General features: G+C 43.2%; 1 protein-coding gene across 1 annotated transcript in view; it reads right to left on the bottom strand.

The window, feature by feature from the left end:
- Positions 1-17,279, bottom strand: part of mst1 (macrophage stimulating 1) — a 194,409-nt gene that overhangs the window by 151,160 nt on the left and 25,970 nt on the right. Inside the window, exons 2-4 of the mRNA XM_068051375.1 lie at positions 17,092-17,224; positions 4,186-4,298; positions 1,755-1,869 (exon numbers count right to left, since the gene is read on the bottom strand). Coding sequence (XP_067907476.1) covers positions 1,755-1,869; positions 4,186-4,298; positions 17,092-17,224 — 361 coding nt within the window. The remainder of the gene's footprint in view (positions 1-1,754; positions 1,870-4,185; positions 4,299-17,091; positions 17,225-17,279) is intronic.

Genomic DNA, 17,279 nt, shown 5'->3' with positions numbered 1-17,279 from the left:
TCCATATTTAAGGAAAGATATACTTGCATTGGAGGCGGTACAGTGAAGTTTCACTGGATTGGTCCCTGGGATTGGTCCCTATGATAACAAGCTGAGTAAATTGGGCCTCTACTCTCTAGAGTTTTGAAGAATGAGAGGTGATCTCATTGAAACATGCCAGGTTCTGAAGAGGTTGACAGCATAGACAGGTAGGATGTTTCCCCTGGCTGCAGAATCTAGAACACGGGGGGGGCACAGTCTCAGGATAAGCACTGAGATGGCGAAAACCTTCTTCACTCAAAGGGTTGTGAATCTTTGGAATTCTCTACCCCAAAGGGCTGTGGATGCTCCATCGTTGAATACATTTAAGGCTGAGATAGACAGATTTTTGGTCTCAGGGAATCAAGGGATATGGGGAGCTGGCAGGAAAGTGGAATTGAGACAGAAGATCAGCCATGTTCATACTGAATGACGGAGCAGGCTCGAGGGGCTGAATTGTGTACTCCTGCTCCTATTTCTTACGTTCTTATATACTTAATGAGGCAGATGGCAGGACTACGGTAAATTGGTATCTGGCCTTATAAGTTTAATAGCATTGAGCTGCAGGTTGCAGAAATACAGCAAGACTGACAGGGCTGGGCCCTGGCTGAGCGTGTGTGGTATGTCTGGAAGGGAGGAGGAGGCAATCGGGAGGGGGATGAGCAGTGACCAGCAGCCCAGTTTCTTACAACCAGCTACTTCTGCTACGCATTGAGGTAATTTTTTTTTATAAACCATTTTGGAAGTGGCCTTCAGCGGTCCCTTTAAGAATCTCTGGTTAGGCCCCATGTAGATCTGATAATCCTGACTGGATTAAGCCCAATCTCTGCAGTTTCAATGCAATGAATTGGGTTCTAAAACAGGCAATAGGCCCTTTTGTGGTATACTCAAGGAACTTAACACTTGTTTTCAGGGGTCGCCAGGGATGCCTCTAGAGGGCCCAAACCAATGTGACATCAGACTAAGCTCAGCGGAGGGAAGGAGAATTGGCCGTAGGCTGGGGAAGGGTGCTGAGTTGTCCATGGAATGCAAGCTCGATGTCCTCTTGATACGTTTGTTGGGTGGAAAAGAAGAGGCAGTGTGACCTGCCCTGAGATGCCTTCAGGCCAGAGGGCCTGCTGAATTTCCAAGGCCAGGCCAAAGGTGAAACAGGCAAGTCTTCAATCTTTGTTACATCCCATCCCTAGCCACCAGTACGATCTAAAGCCCTTGGGAATTTGGGGAGAACAGCAGTCAAAAGGTTACAATGGTAAGGGCAGGCATCATTCCCTCCCCAGTAATAGGGTAAAAGGCCCAGGCAGGTGCCTGCAGTGCACCTGAAACATGTAGATATTCTGGGGCATGAAACGCAAGTTCACCTACTATTTCCCGGCAATATTCTAGGGTACCCACTGGCGCCAATACAGAAAGGTCTATCCTCATTAGCCCACCCCTTCTCATACATCAACACTTTCACCATGTGCCTCAATCCCAGGAAGGTCTCCTGAACCCTTTGTATTCCCTTCTTCCATGCCCTTCCCTGGTAACCTGTGTGAAAAACATCTATCCTGAACTTCTCTCTGCATCATGCCCCAAAGTGAGCCAACTCACTTGAACCTTTATTTGAACTGGTTAATAGAACTGAACGTTTTCCAACATCAAAACCATTCCAATCAGTGCCCATCTGATAAGCGTTACTTAAGTTAGAAATCAGCAACAAAAGGTAAACAGCGAGAGGTTCCGATGAGCGCCTCTACCTGTGTTCATGAGGCACATTAGAGCTCCACTGCTGGCAAGTCCTCCCACTCCTGGTCTTGGAGACACGTCCCCTGTATGTGACTCCCCTGTTCAAAATGCATTCTCGCATATAATCTACAAACACAATGTGGGACAATATCAAAGGGCAGAAAGAGGCATAGTGAAGTATACATATTAGTTAGCTACAAGCAGTAACACTGCTCTCTGAGATTAGCACCAGTCATTATTAGGTTAGGAACAACCACTATAATGGAATACCAGTCTCATGTGCATTATATTAAAGGGGAAGGGTCTGAGGAAGGGAGCACCTCTAATGTGTACATGAGCACAGTATATTTTGGTGTGGTGTTGCTCGCAATTGGGAATGGTAGTGTGGTGATAATGCTACTGGACTTGTAATCTAAATGCCTGAACTAATACACCAGAGATGCGAGTTCAAATCCCACCCTGGCAGTGGGTGGAATCTAAATTCAATTAATTAATAAAATCTGGAATAAAAAACTAGTCTCAGTAATGGGGATCATAAAACTACTGGATTGTAGTAAAAACCCAACTGGTTCACTAATGTCCTTTAGGGAAGGAAATCTGCTGTCCTTACCTGGTCTGGTCTACATGTGACTCCAGACCCACAGAAATGTGGTTAACTCCTAACCGTCCTCTGAAATGGCCTAGCAAGCCATTTATTCATTCAAGAATGTGCCTCACAACCACCTTCGCAAGGGCAATTAGGAATGGGCAACAAATGTTGGCCTTGCCAGTGATGCTCACATCCCATGAAAGAAAAAAACATTGCTCAGGGGATACAGTATTTTATAATGGTGGCCTTGTACCTGTGGAGGATTTCGGCTGCAAGTCTGCTTAGAGGATGTAGTGCAACCTTTCTAATTGGAAGCCTGGTGGGTGCACTTCCAATAACCATCTCTGACTCGGGTGTATGGATATACACAAATGAACATAATGGAGATTCACACTGGTAAATCGAGTTACACTGCATCTATAGCACAGAAACAGGCCTTTTGGTCCAACTGGTCAATGCCAGTATTTATACTCCACACAAGCCTCCTCCCAGCCCTCTTCATCTAACCCTATCAGCATACCATTCTATTCTTTTCTTCCTCATGTGCTAATCTAGATTCCACGCGCCCCCCCCCCCCCCCACCCCCAACCAAATGCATCTATGCTAGTCACCTCAACTACTCCTTGTGGTAGTGAGTTCCACATTGTAACCACTCCCTGCGTAAAAATGTTGCTCCTAAGTTCCCAATTGGATTTACTAGTGACTACCTCATATATGCGGCCCCCTAGTTTTTGAATCCCCTACAAATGGAAACATCTTCTCTCTATCAACCTTATTGAACCCTATCATCATTTTGAAGCCCTCTATGAGGTCACCCCTCAGCCTTCTCTTTTCTAGAGAGAAGAGCCCTATATTGTTCAGTCTTTCCTGATAGGCATAACCTCTCAAGTTCTGGTATCCTTATAAATCTTTTTTGCACCATCTCCAGTGCTCCTATATCAGAACTGTGCACAATACTTTAATTGTGGTCTAACCAAGGTTCTATACAAGGTTAACAGTACTTGCCTGCTTTGCAGTTCTATCACTCTAGAAATAAACTACAGTGCTTGGTTTGCTTTCCTAATGGCCTTATTATCCTGCATCACTACTTTTAGTGATTTGTGTACCTGCAACCATAGAGCTATTTGCTGCTCTATCCTTTTCAAACTCTTATCATCAAAGCAGTATGTGGCCTCTTTATTCTTCCTACCAAAATGCACCACTTCACACTTATTTATATTGATATTCATTTGCCAATTAAATGTTGTTCTTCAAGTTTATTAATATGCGTTGCTACTTTTAGTGATTTCTATATCTGTGCCCCCAGATACCTCTGTTCCTCCACCCCATTTAGATACTTGTTTAATAAAGAGAATGTGCCTTCCTTATTCGTCCTTCCAAAATGTATTATCTCATGCTTATCTATACTGAAGTTCATTTGGCAATTAGACACCCATTCTGCAGGCTCCTCTGTATTGACTACACCCCCCCAATTTGGTGTCATCCGCAAATTTTTAAATTGTACATCTGATTCCAGAGTTCAAATCATTTGTGTAAACAGTGAAGAACAGTGGTCCCAGCATCAATTCTTGTGGAACTCTACATCCCACCATTTTCCAATCTGAGTAACTACCTTTAACCCCGACTCTCCGTTTTCTATTTTGTAGCCGTCTTTCTATCCATTCTGCTACTTGTCCCCTGAGTCCACATGCTCTGAGCTTGGACATGAGTCTGCTATATGGTACCTTATTGAAGGCCGTTTGAAAATCCAAATATATTACATCTACTACATTACCCACAGAATAATTACAGCATAGAAGGATGTCATTCAGCCCATCATTCAACCAATGGGCAATGTCCACAGAGAGACATACCTTTCTTTTCGTACAGATCAATGTGATTATGCCTGTGCCGCTCTGTGCCTAATTCCTGACTGGTCCAGGTTAGTAGTTGGCATTGTTTGCTCTGGAGGTTGTAATTGAAAGCTCTAAATGGGAAAGAGAGAAGTTCAAGGTTGTGCTTCCACCATCAAAAGAGGCTCCTACCACACATGTTCTGCTGTTCATAAGTTTACCTTTTATTTTGAAAACAGTTCACCATGAGATAAAATCAGACAGAATAATATGAGTATTGAGCCTCAGGCTCGAGTTTCTGCAATGCTTTACTTTTTACTGAGGTTGGAATTAGGCACAGCACACAGCCATCTCTCAATGAAAATATTTCAACTAACCTAAGGAAATTTCCTCCGCCTTCATTTTACTTACTCTCTGCTTAAGAAGTTCTCTCCTTAAAGGTCTTCTTTCCCCTTCTCCTGCAGTCACTCTGGACTGGGATCACAGCGCCAGCAGCATCCTGATACTTCATGCAGCTGGCCATTCATTCCATGTGATTGGGAACCTGTACAGAGGGCCAGCAGGACATTCACAGCTCACACAATACTGTGCTTACGTAATGTCCCCACACCTCACCTTCACACACACACACACACACACACACACGCGCATGTGCACACACACACCTATATGCACAAAGTACACTCACATTTATGTGAACCATGCTCACACACACACCTCCATGCACACACATGTCCACATGAGCACACACATTCACATACATACTCACAGCATTATCAACACAGACACACTAATGCATTCATGAACACACATGCATCAACATTGCCACGTCCTCACACACACTTTCACGATCACAAAGTATCATACACACAGATGTGTATACAATTATACTCATCCACATACACAGCACTAACTAAAAGATAACTCATAGCAAAGACTGACCCATTATTGACTGTTTGTGCAACAGCCAATTCCTAACTGGAGCCAATTCTAGGCATTCTATGGCAGCGCATGGATTTGGAGGCAACCTATTGACATGGGTAGCGAAATGGATAGGAGGTAGAAGACAGAGAGTAGGGATAATGAGTGTATACTGAAATTGGTAAGATGTGACAAGTGGTGCCCCGCATGGATCTTTACTGTGGCCTGTTTTTTATTATATTGATCAATGACTTAGATGAAAGAATAGAGTTGTAAATCCAAGCTTGCTGATGACACCAATTAGCATTGTAAATAGTGTAAACAGGAACAGAAAGTTTTAAAGGGACATTAATGAATTAAGTGAGTGGGTAAGACTTTGGCAAATGGAGTTCAATTTGGGGAAGTGTGAGATCATCCACTTTGGACGTAAAAAAGATAGGTTAGAGTATTTGCTAAATGAAGAGGCTAGGAACTGTGGAGGAGCAGAAAGATTTAGGGGTACAAGCATATAAATCACTAAAAGGTAGTGGACAAGTAGAAAATACTATTAAAAAGGCTAATGTAATGTTGGCCTTTATCTCATGCGGGCTGAAATACAAAAGGGTGAAATTTATCTTATGGTTACATAAAGTTCTGATTAGACCTCAGTTAGAGTGCTGCATTCAGTTCTGGGCATCAAGGGTACCCGAGTTAAAAGAATTAAATTTATGAGGATAGGTTGCATAGACTAGACTTGTATTCCCCTAAGTATAGAAGATTAACAGGTGATCTAATTGAGGTATTTAAGATGACTAAAAGAATTGATAGGGTGAATAGGGAGAAACCATTTCCTCTGGTGTGTAAGTCCAAAACAAGGAGAAATAACCTTAAAGTTCTAGGCTATTCATGGGGAGATGGTGGCATAGTAGTAATTTCATGAATCTAGTAATCCAGAGGCCCAGGTGAATGCCCAGGGAGATGGATTCAAATCCTATCACAGCAGATGATGGAATTTAATTTCAATTAATACATAAAAATATGGAATTGAAAGCTATTCTCAGTAATAGCCCCATAAAACTATCATCCATTGCTGAAAAAACCCATCTAGTTCACTAATGTCCTTTAAGGAAGAAACTCTGTTGTCTTTAACCATCTGGCCTCCATGTGACTCCAGACGCACAACAATGTGACTCACTCAACTGCCCTCTGAAATTGCCTAGCAATCCACTCACTCATCAAGGGCAATTAGGGATGGGCAACAAATGCTGGCCTTGCCAGCAACACCCACATCCCATGAAAGAATAAAAAAAGGTAATGTCAGAAAGCATTTCTTCATGTAAAAGTTCATGGAAAGCTAGAACTTCCTCCCTGAAAAAGATGTTGAAGCTGGGGTCAATTGAAAATTTAAAAACTAAGCTTATTGATAGATTGATATAGCGGAGACAGTGGTATTGTCACTATGGATGATAGTTTTATGGCACTATTACTGAGAATTGCTTTCAATTCCAGATTTTAATTAATTAATTAAAATTAAATTTCATCATCTGCTGTGATAGGATTTGAACCCTTGTACCTGGGCATTCACCTGGACTAGTAACCCAGAGACCCAGGGTATTGCTCTGGAGACATGGGTTCAAATCCCATCATGGCAGAAGGAGGAATTTGAATTCAATTAATAAATCTGGAATTAAAAGCTAATCTAACGATGGCCATGAAACCATTGTCGATTGTTGTAAAAACCCATCTGGTTCACTAATGTCCTTTAAGGAAGGAAATCTGCTGTCCTTACCTGGTCTGGCCTACATGTGACTCGCGACCCACAGCAATGTGGTTGACTCTTAAATGACCTCCGAAATGGCCCAGCAAGTCACTCAGTTGTATCTAACCTAGGCACCGGAAACGACAACGGCAAACCCAGCCCTGTTGACCCTGTAAAGTCCTCCTCCCTAACATCCAGGGGCTTGTACCAAAGTTGGGAGAGCTGTCCCACAGACTAGTCAAGCAATAGCTTGACACAGCCATACTCACAGAATCATACCAAACATACAATATCCCAGACACCGCCATCACCATCCCCAGGGATGTCCTGTCCCACCGGCAGGACAGGCCCAGCAGAGGTAGCCGCACAGTGGTATACAGTCAGGAGGGAGTTGCCCTGGGCATCCTCAACATCGACTCTGGACCCCATGAAGCCTCATAGCATCAGGTCAAATGTGGGCAAGGAAACCTCCTGCTGATTACCATCTACTGCCCTCCCAAGCTGATGAGTCAGTACTCCTCCATGTTGAACAGCATTTGGAAGAAGCACTGAGGGTGACAAGGGCACAAAATGTACTCTGGGTGGGGGATTTCAATGTCCAGCACCAAGAGTGGCTCGGTAGCACCACTACTGACCAAGCTGGCCAAGTCCTAAAGGACATATCTGCTAGACTGGGTCTGCGGCAGGTGGTGAGGGAACCAACCAGAGGGAAAAACATACTTGACTTCATCCTCACCAATCTGCCTGCCGCAGATACGTCTGTCCATGACAGTATTGGTAGGGGTGACCACCGCGCAATCTTTGGATGGACGAAGTCCCACCTTCACATTGAGGATACCCTCTGTCGTGTTGTGTGTCACTACCACCATGCTAAATGGATAGATTTCGAACAGATCTAGCAATGCAAAACTGGGCATCCATGAGGCGCTGTGGGCCATCAGCAGCAGCAGAACTGTACACAACCACAATCTGTAACCTCATGGCCCAGCATATCCCCCACTCTACCATTACCATCAAGCCAGGAGACCAACCCTGGTTCAATGAAGACTGCAGGAGGGCATGCCAGGAGCAGCACCAGGCATACCTCAAAATGAGGTGTCAACCTGGTGAAGCTACAACACAGTACTACTTGCATTCCAAACTGCGTAAGCAGCATGCGACACACAGAACTAAGCGATCCCATAACCAACGGATCAGATCTAAGCTCTGCAGTCCTGCCACATCCAATCGTAAATGGTGGTGGACAATTAAACAAATAACTGGAGGAGGTGGCTCCACAAATATCCCCATCCTCAATGATGGTGGAGCCCAGCACATCAGTGCAAAAGATAAGGCTGAAGCATTTACAACAATCTTCAGCCAGAAGTGCCGAGTTGATGATCCATCTCAGCCTCCTCCTGAAATGCCCAGCATCACAGATGCCAGACTTCAGCTAATTCGATTAACTCTACGTGATATCAAGAAACAACTGAAGGCAGTGGATAGTGCAAAGGCGATGGGCGCTGACAACATTCTGGCAATAGTACTGAAGACCTGTGTTCCAGAACTTGCCGCGCCCCTAGCCAAGCTGTTCCAGTACAGCTACAACACTGGCATCTACCCGACAATGTGGAAAATTGCCCAGTTATATCCTGTACACAAAAAGCAGGACAAGTCCAACCCGGCCAATTACCGCCCCATCAGTCTACTCTCAATCATCAGTAAAGTAATGGAAGGTGTTGTCGATAGTGCTGTCAAGCGGCACTTGCTTAGCAATTACCTACTCACTGACATTCAGTTTGGGTTCCACCAGGGCCACTCACCTCCTGACTTCATTACAGCCTTGGTTCAAACTAGACAAAAGAGCTGAACTCCAGAGGTCAGGCGTAAGTTACTGCCCTTGACATCAAAGCAGCATTTGACCAAGTATGGCATCAAGGAGCTCTGCAAAACTGGAGTCAATGGGAATCAGGGGGAAAACTCTCTGCTAGTTGGAGTCATACCTAGCGCAAAGGAAGATGGTTGTGGTTGTTGGAGGTCAATCATCTCAGCTCCAGGACATCACTGCAGGAGTTCCTCAGGGTAGTGTCCTAGGCCCAACCATCTTCAGCTGCTTCATCAATGACCTTCCTTCGATCATAAGGTGAGAAGTGGGGATGTTCGCTGATGATTGCACAATGTTCAACACCATTCGTGACTCCTCAGATACTGAAGCAGTCCCTGTAGAAATGCAGCAAGATATGGACAATATCCAGGCTTGGGCTGATAAGTGGCAAGTAATATTTACACCACACAAGTGCCAGGCAATGACCATCTCCAACAAGAGAGAATCTAACCATCTCCCCTTGACATTCAATGGCATTACGATCGCTGAGTCCCCCACTATCAACATCCTGGGGGTTACCATTGACCAGAAACTGAACTGGAGTAGCCATATAAATACCGTGGCTACAAGAGCAGATCAGAGGCTAGGAATTCTGCGGCAAGTAACTCACCTCCTGACTTCCCAAAGCCTGTTCACCATCTACAAGGCACAAGTCAGGAGTGTGATGGAATACTCTCCACTTGCCTGGATGGGTGCAGCTCCAACAACACTCAAGAAGCTCAATACCATCCAGGATAAAGCAGCCCGCTTGATTGTCACCCCATCCACAAACATTCACTCCATCCACCACAATGCACAGTGTCAGCAGTATATACCATCTACAAGATGCACTGCAGCAATGCACAAAGGCTCCTTAGACAGCATCTTCCAAACCCGTGACCTCTACCACTTAGAAGGACAAGGGCAGCACATGCATGGGAACACCACCACCTGCAAGTTCCCCTCCAAGCCACACATCATTCTGACTTGGAACTACATCAATGTCACTGAGTCAAGATCCTGGAACTCCCTTCCTAACAGCACTGTGGGTGTACGTACCCCACATGGACTGCAGCAGTTCAAGAAGGCGGCTCACCACCAGCTTCTCAAGGGCAATAAAATGCTGGCCACATCCATGAATCAATAAATAAATAGATTTTTGCTGGCAAGGGTATTAAATGGAACCAAAGTGGATAAATAGAGTTTAGAATCAGATCAACCATCATCAAATTAAATGATGGAATGAGCTCGAGAGGCTGAATGCCCAATCCTGTTCCTATGTTCCCACGCTCTGTTACAATTCACAACTGGGGGCACAGACAAGTGTAACCTCCAACAGTCTCTAGAGCAAGCATCCATAGAACTGTCAGCAATTGGTGGGAGCTCCATTAGTGCAATCAATAGAGGACAGAGATACCATTTTCTGGCGTGTGACACCAAGTGCAACCCATGGCGAGGAAACATGGCATCCACAGTTGCTAGGGACCGGCAGGAAGCACGCGGGAAGGTCATGGAATGGAAATGCAAGTGTTCTTTGGCCACCTCCTCTTTTGTTTATTTTCTGCTGGCCTCTCTGGAGCCTCTCTACAAACTGTCATTCATTTGTTTTCCCCCAGAGACATTCACGGCATCAATGAGTTTCCCAATGGGAATCCTCTGAGCTGAAGTATTCCAATGAGGAGGATGCCGAGATGATCAATGCCCTCCCACTGACACTCACACACCCACATCTTCTGAGTTAGGTGAGATTACTTCATCTCTGCAGATGCATTGTTGGTGGGGTCGCCTGATCCCGAAGGAATCTGTACCAGCACACCTCTGAGGGTGTCACTACAACAACAACTTGCATTTATATAGGGCCTTTAACACAGTAAAATATACCAAGTTGCTTCACAGAATCTTAGAATCATACTGCAGAGAAGGAGGCCATTTGCCTCAACGTGTCTGCCTGTTCTTTCCCCATAGCCCTGCAAATTTCTCCTTTTCAAGTAAATATCCAATTCCCTTTTTAAAGTTACTATTAAATTTGCTTTTATACAGGAATGTAATCAAGTAAAGGAATTGACACCGAGCCACATGAGGAGATATTAGGACCGGTGACCAAAATCTTGATTAAAGAGGTAGGTTTTAAGGAGGTTCTTAAGGGAGAAGAGAGAGAGAAAGGAGAGGCAGAGAAGATTAGGGAGAAAATTCCAAAGCTTAGAGCCCAGGCAGCTGAAGGCACAGCTGCCAATGTGAAAGAAGGGGGCAGATGGACAAGAAGCCAACGTTGGGGGAATATTGCAGATATCTCAGAGGGCTGGAGGATATTATAGAGATAAGGAGGGGCAAGGCCATTGAGGGATTTAAAAATAAGGATAAGAAATTTAAATTTGAAGCCAGTGTTGATCAGCAAGCACAGAGGTGATGAGTGAAGGGACAAAGTGTACAAACGTAAGAGTGCACCAGCAAGTAAGGTCAGAGTATGGAAAAATGGTAAAAAGATAGAATTAAAGGTTCTTTATCTGAATACACACAGCATTTATAACAAGATGGATGAATTGATGGCACAAACAGAAATAAATGAGTATGATATGATAGCCATTACAGAGATGTGGTTGTAAGGTGACCAAGGCTGGAAATGGAATATTCAAGGGTATTTGACATTTCAGAAGGATAGGAAGAAAGGAAAAGCAGGTGGGTAGCTCTGCTAATGAAGGATGAGATCAGTACAGTAGTGAGAAATAATCTTGGCTTGGAAGATCAAGATGTGGAATCAGTTTGAATGGAGATAAGAAATAGCAAAGGAAATAAGTCACTGGTGGGAGTAGTTTATAGGCCATCTAACAGTGGCTACACTATAGTACAGTGTACAAATCAATAATGGGAACTTATAAGAAATGTACTGCAATAATCGTGGGTGATTTAATCTTCATGTAGATTGGACAAATCAAATTGGCAAGGTAGCCTGGAGGATGAGTTCATAGAGTGTATTTGGGACAGTTTCTTAGAACAATATCTTCTGGAACCAACGAGGGAGGAGACTATTTTAAACCTTGTAATAGGTAATGAGTAGAGAGACTGGACAAAGCAAACTGCATTTATGCACCTGTCATGCATGGAAGGAGCTGTGGTGAAATAAACAATGAAATGGAAGAATTATGAATTAAAAAGTCAACTGTTAAACAAAACCATAAGAACATACACTTGTCCCACAGTCAAAATGGAGTAGCAGTCACATGACCCCTCCTGTACTGGAAATCAACAAACCTGTCTATAAGAATGGAACTCATTAACTTTGTCTGATGTAGCCCTGGGGAGAATCCCCTTGAAATTTAAAAGAGCACTATTGCATATTAATGACTCTGACTGACAAGAATGAACTAACAAAGGATTCTGGAGACAGACGGACTCACAGCCCAAACCAAAATTGAATAGGTGTGAAATAGTACCGTGTTAACAGAATGGTCCCCATTCAGACATCAATCGATAGCCATGGTCTCCACATCCTGGTCCATTGTGTGGTCACATCAGGGGAGAGGGCCATGTGTCTCCTAACAGAAACTCTATTGTGATGGATTTTATCTTAAAAAGGTAGTTTTCTGGAGAGAGATGGAAGATCAAGCCAACACCTTCAGAAAGCAGTCCAGTCAGAGGCTGTGTAAGAGATACAGCCAAGCAAGAAAAACCCTGCTGAAACAATAACTGAACAGCCACGACAGCAGAGACACCACAAAGTGACTTCAAGACTCTTCATATGTGACGGTAACAACATCCACACTACCAGCTTTGTGTTGAGTTATAATCACTATAATATTACAACACCTCAACTAGTTCAATACTACAAACACCTAGGCCTGCAGCTTTAAAAGAGATGGTCCTCCTGATAAGATTCAAAAGGTTTACTGTAAACTATGAACACTTACCTCACTTTACACTTTAAACTACCTACTCTTTTACTCTCTATCTACCTATTCTTGTGTATATGTGTGTGAGTGAATATGTGTATGGGTGAGGTTGTGACTATTTTAAAAATTGTTTAAAAATAGTTATTTTTTTAACCTATGAGAAAACCTGTCATCTGTCTTTTTATTTGACCCCAAAAAACACTCAGGGACTAACTCAGCATTTTTAACAAAACACAATTGCGGTCAGTTGGGAGGTGAACAGCGGGAACCACCCACACCCCTTTCCACCTGTCTGTAACACACCTATAATACTAGGACATTAAGAATAGAAGAATTACTGTATCATTTGATGGAAGAATTAGAGGACTTTAGGTGGAGCCTCATAGATCTAGCAGAAACTAGAAGAGATTCAAGGAGGTGTGGTGGCTGTATTATCAAGGAAAAACAGAAGAAAATAAAGAAGCATGAGGAATAGGATTCCTTATGCACCCCAAGATGACAGACTATGTTAAACAAGTCAACAGTTACTCAGATAGCGTCTTCTCACTTCAAATACAGTTGGCAGGGGAGGAGGAATTGTGTACAGTCCAAGTATATGCACAACCAGTGAACACACAAAGGAGGAAGTCAAGCAATTAATAGATGGCACAATTTGGCTGGGTGTTTCTTTAATTTGGAAAGTTTAATATGATATGTTAGGCGATTTGTTGAGGGGTGGGACTGAATCAACAGTGCGTTTCTCCTACCACAATTAGAATCATATATTTTGATTGGGGGCTTTGTCTTGAGCAGTCAGTCGTAACATATTAATTGGGGGCTCGTCCAGGATTGTAACATATTACATTGGGGGATTGCTTGACATTGAATCATATTTAATTCAGTGGCCCGTGTCTGGGATTAGAATCAGACTAATTTGGAGGGCTCCCATTTGAAATCATATTAACTGCTAGGCTCTGGGATAACATATTTAAATGGGGTCAATTGAAAACTCAATTGTTGGGATCTAAATCTAACGCCAATTACAAAGAAAATAAAAGAACCAGGCCTCTTGTATAATAAGGTACAGTCTATATCATTGTAATGGCATTAGTGGTTGCAGCAGATTTTTTAGAAAAGCAGAATGTTTCCCTGAGTGACTTGATAACTTCAACTAAGAACAAATTAAAAGAATTGGCAGCAAAATTGGGATTGGAATTGAAATCAAGTGCCAAAAAAGCAGAGATAATTGACATAATAGCCGAACATCTGGAATTAGTAGAAGAAGATGATGATGATGATGAAGAAGATGAAGGGCAATACAAGGAGCAAGAAGGTAGTAGGTCCGAGAGTGATGCAGTGGTATTGGCTAGGATCCAGTTAGAAACGAAAAAAACTTGAGGCTCAAAAGGAATTTTAAAAACTTGAATTGGAAAAAGAGGAAAAGGAAAGGGAAAAAGAAAAAGCAACAGCAATAAGAAAACTTGAATTGGAGGAAAGGGAGAATGAGAGAGCATTTTGGAGAGAAAATGAAAGAGAAGAGAGGGAATTTAAGTTAAAAGAGATGGAACTAAGACAAAAGGGTAGACTTAAATCCAGGGAAAATTCAGGTCAGGAAGAATTTGAATTTAGCTCAGGACCCAGTGAAAAGTTGTTTAAATGTATACAGGCTCTTCCTAAGTTTGAGGGAAGGGACATAGAGGCATTTTTCATATCTTTTGAAAAAATAGCTAAACAGATGAAGTGGCCAAAAAAAATCTGGACACTGCTAATGCAGGGCAGGCTGGTAGGCAGAGCTCATGAAGTTTATGCCATACTTCCTGAAGAGGGTTCTGTAGATTATGAGATGGCAAAAAAGACTATTCTCTCTGCGTATGAGTCAGTCCCTGAAGCTTACCGCCAGAACTTTAGGAACTTACGGAGATTGGCTGGGCAGTCATATTTGGAATTTGAGAGGGTGAAGCAAATTACTTTTGACCGTTGGATATGGGCATTAAAGATAGAAACCACATATGAGAACCTTTGACAATTGATTCTCTTAGAAGAGTTTAAAAACTCCATTCCTTCAGTAGTGAGAACTCATATAGATAACCTGAAAGTTTTAAAAGCTAGGCAAGCAGCGGAAATTGCTGATGATTTTGAGCTTGTGAATAAGCCAACCTATTTTTTCTGTTACCCCCATAAACCCGAGAAGGAGAGAAAGTGGGAAAGTGAAAGGAAGGCAAGTAGCCAGGGACAAGAAGGAACAGCTGGGAATGCCGCAGGATCACCTCCTCAGATCAGAAAGGAAGGTGCTGAGGGTAGAATAAGGTTCAAAAGCCAAAGTGTTATTGCAACAAAACAGGTCATCTTCGTTCAGAGTGCTGGAAATTGCGAGGTAAACCCATAGGACTTGTTGGGGTATGCAAAACTAATGCAGAGGAAAAGACTCTGACTGAGAGTATAGCAGACCAGGCTACAGCTTTAACGACAGCTGTGAAACCAGATACTAAAACTAAAAGGAGTGTAGAGGTTAAGAATAAAATACCTGAGAGTTATAATGAATTTCTGTTAAAGGGGAGAGTAACTCCATATCCCGTAAGTGAGGCACGAAAACCTATCATTATACTCAGGGACACAGGAACAACCCATACGCTCTTGCTGAGGAAAGGTATAACATTTCCACCAGAGAGTGCCCTGAACGCTAAAGTTTTAGTTAATGGAATTGGAGGGGAGAATATACCCATACCTTTGTATAAAGTACACCTGGAGAGTGACTTAATATCTGCGATAGTAACTGTAGGTGTTGTCCACAGTTTACCAGTAAAGGGAACTGATCTACTTCTAGGAAATCTTTTGACTGGATCAAAAGTATCAGTTTCTCCTATAGTTACAGAGGAACCAAATGAAACTACTCAAACAGAGCAATTACAGGAACAAGTTCCGGGAATATTTTCTGCGTGTGTAGTCACCTGATCAATTGCTAAACAGGATCCACTTTCAGAGGTAAAAGAGGCACCACAAATAGATAGCCAAGTATCTGAAACCTTATTTGGGGATTTAGATAATCCAAATGAGATGTTTAACAGATCATCTATCATTGCAGCATAGCAAGCTGATCCAGAGACATACCAAATAGCACAGGCAGCTCTGTCAGAAGCTGAGGCGAAAGGAGTTCCAGAAGGTTATTATATGGCAAACGGGGTTTTGAGGAGAAAATGGAGACTGGACAGTCGTTGAACAGATAGTGGTACCACCTAAATATCGGCAAGGTTTATTAAGGTTAGCAGACAACATTCTTTTTGCAGGACATTGGGGAATTCGGAAGAACAATTCACACATAAGCCAACATTATTATTAGCCGGGTCTTACAAAGGATGTGAGCTAATTTTGTAGGACATGCCATACCTGCCAAATGGTGGGAAAACCACAACCTATCATAAAACCAGGGGATGAAGTATTAGTGTTGTCACCATTACAGGCAGAACCATTAAAAGCACAGTTCAGTGGCCCATATAGAGTGATCAAAATAGTGGGTAAGGTAGATTACTTGATTGACACTCCTGATCGCTGGAAGAACCACCGTTGTGTCATATTAATTTGCTCAAACAGTATTACTGCAGGGAGGAGGATAAGCCAGTACAGGTATGTCAGGTAATCGGGACTGTTGAGAAAGTGAGGATGAGGCAGAAGTAGGCCTAGGAAATTCTCAGATTGAACCTCCAACCATCTGATTAGCAAATACGGAATGGCTAGGAAAATTAAACAATAGACTTTTACACTTAGAGGCAAAACAGCGTGAAGTCCAAACCAGGGTTTTCACAATGTTTCAAAAAGTTTGTAGGGATAAGCCAGGATGTACAACCTTAGCCACACATGATGTGGGTATTGGGGGAACCATTCCTTTAAAACAACATCCTTGCCGCTTAGGTCCAGACAGACAGGCCCAAGTGGAAGCAGAGGTATAATGCATGCTGAAGGGCAGCTTAGTTGAACCGAGTCAGGACAGCTGGAATTTGTGGATGGTCTTGATGCCTAAACCTGGTGGGTTGGCTCAAACTTGCATAGACTGTAGAAAAGTAACTGCGGTAAAGAAGGCAGACTCCTCCCCAAATTCTTATTTAAAGGACTGTATGGACAGAGTGGGAAACACCATGTGTCTTAAAGAGACAAATGTGTTGGAAGGATACTGTCAAATTCCTTTGACACCCCAGAGTAAGGAAAAGTCAGCTTCTGTTACACCAGATAGGGTTTTCCAGTGTCAAGTGATGCCATATAGGTTAAGGGGTACTTGAGAAACCCCTCAGAGAATAGTGAACCAAGTAGTGGTCAGTGCTCCGAGCTGTGCAGTTCACCTGGCTGAGGTGATGGACAATAGGAAAAATTGGAAGGAAAACATGAAACTACTGGAAGACAATACTTGGAAATTTAAAATGACATCGCGCCATGTCAAGGGTGGACTCTATTTCACAAACAGTAGAAAGCCCAGCTCTGTCTCCAAAATTACAGCCTTTACTGGGGTATGCTGGTTAAGGTGCAGAGTGAATAACTCTAAGCGGGTGCATATTCACGGAGGACTCTACCTGCACTGGAGATCTCTGGTACACTGGGTGGCACACTGCTCTTCTGATGAAGGCACCTCCAGTAGCCAATAAGATGTATGCCGGAGCTGCACTCCTTTGGAGCGGTGGTAGTCATTAAGAGGGCTCCGCTGACCTGAAAAACAAGAACATTACGTTTTAACTCTACCTGGACAAGGTGGGGGGGGAGG

The sequence above is a fragment of the Heterodontus francisci genome, chromosome 19, assembly GCF_036365525.1.
Source record: "Heterodontus francisci isolate sHetFra1 chromosome 19, sHetFra1.hap1, whole genome shotgun sequence".
Classification (NCBI taxonomy): domain Eukaryota; kingdom Metazoa; phylum Chordata; class Chondrichthyes; order Heterodontiformes; family Heterodontidae; genus Heterodontus; species Heterodontus francisci.
Note: the sequence above shows the minus strand (reverse complement) of the source record. Positions and strands in the feature narration are given on the sequence as shown.